The sequence below is a fragment of the Ooceraea biroi genome, chromosome 4 (assembly GCF_003672135.1).
Source record: "Ooceraea biroi isolate clonal line C1 chromosome 4, Obir_v5.4, whole genome shotgun sequence".
Lineage (NCBI taxonomy): Eukaryota > Metazoa > Arthropoda > Insecta > Hymenoptera > Formicidae > Ooceraea > Ooceraea biroi.
Genome location: NC_039509.1, coordinates 10,464,904 through 10,471,246, shown reverse-complemented (window position 1 = coordinate 10,471,246; position 6,343 = coordinate 10,464,904). Strand labels below are relative to the sequence as shown.

Here is a 6,343-nt window from a genome sequence, read left to right as displayed (position 1 = left end):
TCCTTCATGTTTCAGCATAGGCTAAACTTGGGACACGTGGATGATCACTCGCCGCGCATAGTCCCGCACAATTGACTCCCCAATCAGACTTCGGGACTACTGGCGGCCATTCTTCGTCGACTTTCCCGACAAATATCGTATCGCGAGATTCGCGAGGCATGATAGAGAAGATACGCTTCGTCGCGTGAGCGGGAGCGGATAAAGAAATGGATGTAAATTAGGAATCGTGTACGCTACGTTAAAGGGGTTGATCATTTTGCGTGGTCGTGCCTGTCGACTCGTTCTGCGGTCTCGCACTCCAAAACGGTTCCTCCAGGTCCAGCCAGATGAGGTCCAGTCTGCACCCACGTCCGGTGCTGATAAGCGATAAGGAAGGGATGCGAGAATCGGCCGTTAACTCTCTCGCGGCGAGAGGAGTCCGGGCTGCGTGGGGCGCGGCGGGGCTACGAGAAAGAGACTCGAGGAGAGCAGCTATCGATCGATAGCGACGCCTGTGCAGTGAGCGAGCCCGCGGCACGATCGACGACCATAGGGTGCCCAGGGAAAACAATCGCATCGCCTCTTCAACGTAGCTCGCGGTTCGGCGCGTGCAAGCGAGGACAGTTGTTGTCAGTGTCGGCTGTCGTTCCCTTTCACGTGCTCTCGCTTGGTAATTCCGTGACCCACATCGTTCTCGTTCCTAGTCGAGTCCGGACGAGTTCTTCTTGGATTCTTGGATTCTTCACGTAAGCGATTTGGTGGACACATCACGTTCACGGCGACGGTGGCATCTCAGACACGACGGAACGCGTCATCATGTGGTCGACAGTGCGAGATACACTAGGTGCGCCCTAGAAAGAGAGAGAGAGAGAGAGAGAGAGAGTGTGTGTGTACGTGTGTGAGTGTGAGAGAGAGAAAGTGATAGAGAGAATATTCCTGCGTATTTATAGTACCGTCATCCGTTGTCGGGATGTTCCATCGGAGACGACGACGGGCTCATGGCAACGTTCGTACGCTGCTTCATACGAAAATTAGCTCTGGAATGGAAACACGGTTCTGACGCAGTTGACATAAATTGGCTGAATGCGTATATTGTTTCTAGTTTAATTAGCGTGGCTCGACGCATGGCGCCGTTCTACAATCATTGACAATAACAGTCGGTTCATGCAGAGAAATGCATTTCTGATTATGCAGGAGAACAAAAGCACTGCTGAAATTGCGGGCACGATTAAAAGCCAGATTCTAACTCTAGATGAAGTAGCTTAAATCAATAAAAATAGAGAATTTCGGTTCTGATATTGTGTGATTTGAATGAGAAAATGAAACGAAGGCCTTGAATTCGGACTGGAGTTACAATTGTCAGCAATTTCTGTGTTTACCAAAAGTAATTGAAAATTGTCGAATAACATTAACAAAAAACGGAACAGGTTTTGTTTAAGGTTGCTTTACCGTTTAAAAATATTGAATATAGAATTTCAATTTTATTCTCTTTCACATATATGTAATCGAGCTAATTTGCTAATTACTCGAATTCCAATTCATCCAATCTAGATTCAGATAAATATCCAGAATGATATCTATCTGAATTCATGTAATAAGTCTTTATTACGTAATTACATTAAAAGCATATTTTATTTTATTAAAAGCATATTTTGCAAAAATGTTTGCAAATAAACCATTCTTTGCAATCGTTCACTCCGGATCATTATTACATCTGCAATTAGTTAAACGAAAATAATTCCAACATTCTAAAACATTAAATTGGCATTTTCGTCAAATAATCTCGAATAAATTTTTTAGTCGAGCTAAATGTACTTTCAGTTTTTCGTTCTGGCTTTATTGTGCATGCATGTACATTAGACATGAGTGTACTCTACCACACCCACGTGACGGCATAAGGTATTCAGCGTTTTACCTGCACATTTTAGCTCTACAGATTAGATAAAGGATTCGCGGATTAGATAATAATTTCCTCTTCTCGTATCTGTTACATATCAATCCGTTCGAGCAGGCACAGTAATGTATATAATATACACGTAATTTGTAGCGTTGCCATCTTTCTGCGTATTTATCTTTCCGGACTACATATCATAATTAATACAATTATTTTTATATCGTATATTTTAAAGTATTAACATATAATAGTTTGCTTTCGACGTTATATATATGTACATCCTAAAAACCATTTCCATTTATAATTAATTTAACAAAAAGGAGATTTAAAATTACATTTTTTATTGTACTTAATAAATGTAGTCGAAATAATATAAAGTAATAGAAGTTTCATATACTTTTCACTTACAAAAAGTTTTTGTTTAGTCTTCCCGCGTTCGAAAAATAAAGAGCGACTCTTATCGCGATTACTACGCCTCTATCTCTAACTTGTTCCTTCTGTATCACGTACAGTTGTCGTCCTGGAAATGGAGAAGAAGCATCGAACATTCGGCATGACGTAAACCAACTCGCAGACAGGTCTAACAGCCACTTCGGGAGAAATTGGAACGGGTGAAGTGCGCTTGACGGAAAGAGAGATAAACCGACAGATAGAAGAGAAACGGGCATCGACGTATCCGTGAGAGTACAAAATGTCCGAGAGCGAGATGAAGCCGGCCTCGCCGATACCCACGGTCATATGCGCGCAATGTTGCGGTGGCAACGGTGGTGGCGGAAGTGGCGTTGGAATGGCCAATCTGACCACGCAGTGTCCGGCTCTGCAGGTCACCTCGCGGATGCTGCGCTCGCCGAGCCACGAGAGCGTCACCACCGACCTGTCGCTCTTCAGCGTGTCGTCTATCGCGAGCGATCTGCGCGGCGCCAACAGGCTGGTCACTTTCAAATCCTACAGCGACGCGCAGCTCACTGGACGTGGACCCTCTCCGAAGCCAGATTCTCGACAGATTCAGGGTAACAGGTTGGTATCTTCAGTACTTGTCTATCGCCTTGCATTCTTGCACAAAGGAAGGTGGCTTATCCGATATGCGTCTCTCATTAGGCCAGCGGACATTCCCGAGATCCTGTGGTTCGAGGAGGAGAACGAGCTGATCCGTAGCTGCGGAGTACTGTCGTCAGTGCTGGGCCTGCGAAAGAGCTTCAGCACCAGCGACGTGTCACAGTTACCTAGTCCAGACGCGACCGGAGCTGGCGGCCTAAGAACGGCGGTGTCTGCTCTGGCTCTTGATACCGCTCAGCGCAACACCCTGCTGCTGGAACACGCTAGGCTTGATCATGCCTCGAGGTCATGCAGCACCTGGGTCGCCGTGGGTGAACCCGTCGCCAGCACGTCGCAGTTACCCAGTCCGCACGGTGGAGCCGCGCAGGAACAGCAACAGCCGCAGCAGCAGCCGCAGGAACAGCAACAGTCGCAGCAACCGGCGCAGCAACAGGCGCAGCAACAATCCCAGTCCTCCTCGAACGCCCAATCGGTGCCACAGCTACCACCGCAACCCCCAGCACCACCGCCGCCACCTCTACCCTTCACCGGAGCGGATTTCGTAAGGTCCGTTAATAAGAAGGTCCGACAGAACTACATACGACGAAGGTTGGTGTTGAAAATTCATGTTTTTATTTTTTGACTTTACCTGAGCGATGTGAACGTGTTTGTCAAAGGGGATATTATTGAGTTCTTTTTTCAAGGTGCAAAATAAGTAAGAATGATGTTTCATTCGTATCTCAGGTTGTTAACCACGTACCGTGCTTTGGAGCGTCTCTCGCAAAGTGAGTTCAACCTGGACCAACTGGAAGCAGCCGCTACGGCGGCGCAGACCTCACACGGAGCCACTCTGCTGGTGCCTGGAACGGCCGCGGGAGTAGCCGGTGCTTCCTTTATAGGACGGAAGGAGCGGAATCACGCGCTGACGGTCCGCGACGTCGAAAGAGAACGCGGAAATCAATTGTCCAAGTACGAGAGGAACATGATGATCTTCAACTGGCTCCACACTCTAGACGACAGTGCGGTTGTAGACAGCGTCGAATAAGAGATCAGGGAAGCCCAGCGTTTCCCGCGACTCCGACAACGTGCGACCTATCGTGCCTAAGTCCTTTCTTCTTCTTCGATATGTATGTTATCGGGGACGCCTCGGCGATACGGACACCATAATGTCGCATCTTGGAGGATACAGCTAAGGCGTAAGGCTTCTGGATTCAGTCGTGCCTGAATCGTGACATCCAAAGTGAGAAATTACATAAATGCTCATCTCGCATTATACAACAGGATAAACTAGTTCATTCCCAGGCGCGTGCAAGTGCTCAACAAACATGTAATTACGATGGGCTGGGATTTTGGGTTCTCCCCTGAATTTGTACGCGCGGCTGTATAATTTAGCTTATGCACGTGTCCTAGATTTCTAGCGAGAATAAAGCTTCCTAGAATTCATCGAAAGGTCCTTATTAATTTACGTGTGAGAGTCAAGGGGAAAGTCTGATGCGTTTCCCAACGTCATTCTCTCGAGCAAGCTTGCGTGCCAGCATGCAAAGAAGCCAATTTATTTCGATATATATGCTGCAGGAATAAATTTCTCTATACGAGCGAGTTGTGTAACACTTGTTGTATATCATAATTTCTCATTTCTGATGTTACAACTCAAAATGACCGGCTGGAAGCTGTAAGCTAAGATAACTAATACAAGGCATCCGTCCCTCCTCGTCCAGCGACTCGCCGGCTATTGTCGCTTCACCGAGTATATCCAAAGCATCTCGTGTAAAAAAAGCGCAAGTCTGAAGTTTTATTGTTTGCATACGCATGTACAAACCTTAGTTACAAATTGACGAGTCATCGGATCTGGGAGTATCCTTGATATTTAATGACATACCTGCATGTCCATGCCCCACGCTAGTGACCAGCTGATCCGTAGAAGTCTTACCTTCGTGCTAGCAATTCAAGCCGAGAGAGAAACGTTCGGAGATATTTGTATGACACAATAATGTATTACGGTGAAGTGTTTTTCGGCGAGGCCTCATACGCGCGGGAACTCGCGTCGAAAAGTCGACGCTCTCGCAATTCTTTTCGGTTACCGAGAGATTCCACTGGTACAAATTTAGAAGCTAATTTTAATAATCAATAGCAGCTCAGCGTGTATGTACGTGATCCTGCAGCAAAGCTCGCGTTAAGAGAACAGTATGAACCGGAAGAGCGTGCATCTTGCGTTAAGCACTTAGACATATCGATAAGAGATTTTCCATCAATATCGAGATGTAATTATATATCGGGAGGGATCGAGCTGTTGTTTTTCGTAACGAAATTTTATTAATGATCCTTAATCGAGAACCTTGCGACCTTCCGTAATTTTAGCCTGCAGTTAGCACTGATCATATCCGAGTCGTATATGTTTAAAGATTGGCGCGACACGGATCGAGTGCAACAAACAATCGAATAGGTTTACTTGTGAAATACGAAGCGCAATTCAGCACATGCTGCGACATTTGCGATTTAATATCCGATACGAAGGATTAATCGTCTGAAAGATTGTGTCTGTCCTAAACTGGACCATATGAAGGACTAAGGGATGATGGCATAAGAGATGATGATCGGATTAATCAAGATATGTGTGTAAGCAAAGATTTAATTCGATGATGATGCGTGTTCGTTGAAAACGCCTTAATTATCCAGCGTAAGCAGCATAAATCCGAAACGATTAAATTACTTTTATACTTTCTGCCTGACGATCGATTACATCAGTATTATAATGCGCCGCAACCAGAGGATACTCAAGTTGTGTTTTTGGGATATTAAATGAATGTGCAACCACACACAATTAATACATTCTTTCATATATATTAAATGTTCCTTCCAAATGTAATATTTCGCTGACGTACATCGCGATATTATCTGATACGAGGACTGTCGAAGAATAATATATAGGTTCCCGTTTTTTTAGATACATGTTTCATATTATAGATAACAGCGTACGTATAAATATACAGACATAACATAAATTAGTTCTGAATAAATTTTAGAACAAAAAATTTGAATACAAAAAAATAATACACGTAATAAAGAATATATTTAAATTTATGCAAATATATAAAAATTACAATATAAAATATAAAAATTAAAAATCATTCTGGACAGCACAAAAATCCAAAAAAAGATATAAAAACGAAATAACGTACCTTTATGAACTAGGTATGGTCTGCAATTCCTCACCAGCTTGGTAGTCAGACCTGGCTTCAATCGCTCGTACGGCGTGCCTTGCACAAGAGCCGCCGTGTATTTCAATTTTTATCTGGGATGTTTCAATTCGCAAATGTGAGTGTAGTACAGATTTGAAGAACAGAAGTGATTTTACCGAGATTGCAATCGATGACTACAGCGGCTAGAAAGTTTTACAAATAGTTGCGTTTAGCGCTGCAATCAGGTTGATCTTAA

At 44.3% G+C, this 6,343-nt stretch overlaps 1 protein-coding gene across 2 annotated transcripts; it reads left to right on the top strand.

Annotated features, from left to right (window-relative positions):
* The first annotated feature begins 480 nt into the window (after positions 1 to 480).
* LOC105282630 lies at positions 481 to 5,730 on the top strand. Of its 2 annotated transcripts, none has more exons than XM_011344744.3 (4): positions 481 to 725; positions 2,386 to 2,890; positions 2,972 to 3,517; positions 3,653 to 5,730. In XM_011344744.3, the coding sequence occupies exons 2-4, from the start codon at positions 2,565 to 2,567 to the stop codon at positions 3,951 to 3,953; spliced, it is 1,173 nt and encodes a 390-aa protein (XP_011343046.1). In that variant the 5' UTR covers positions 481 to 725; positions 2,386 to 2,564; the 3' UTR covers positions 3,954 to 5,730. The 2 variants fall into 2 exon arrangements, with proteins under 2 accessions (XP_011343046.1, XP_011343045.1); XM_011344743.3 differs by having other exon boundaries at positions 481 to 823.
* Positions 5,731 to 6,343: the final 613 nt, after the last annotated feature.

Excerpts from the sequence above, each read along its gene's own strand:
- LOC105282630 (XM_011344744.3), top strand. The coding sequence starts at position 2,565 with ATGTCCGAGAGCGAGATGAAGCCGGCCTCGCCGATACCCACGGTCATA. Across the intron at positions 2,891-2,971 it reads CGACAGATTCAGGGTAACAG|GCCAGCGGACATTCCCGAGA; the intron begins GTTGGTATCTTC and ends GTCTCTCATTAG. Across the intron at positions 3,518-3,652 it reads CAGAACTACATACGACGAAG|GTTGTTAACCACGTACCGTG; the intron begins GTTGGTGTTGAA and ends TTCGTATCTCAG.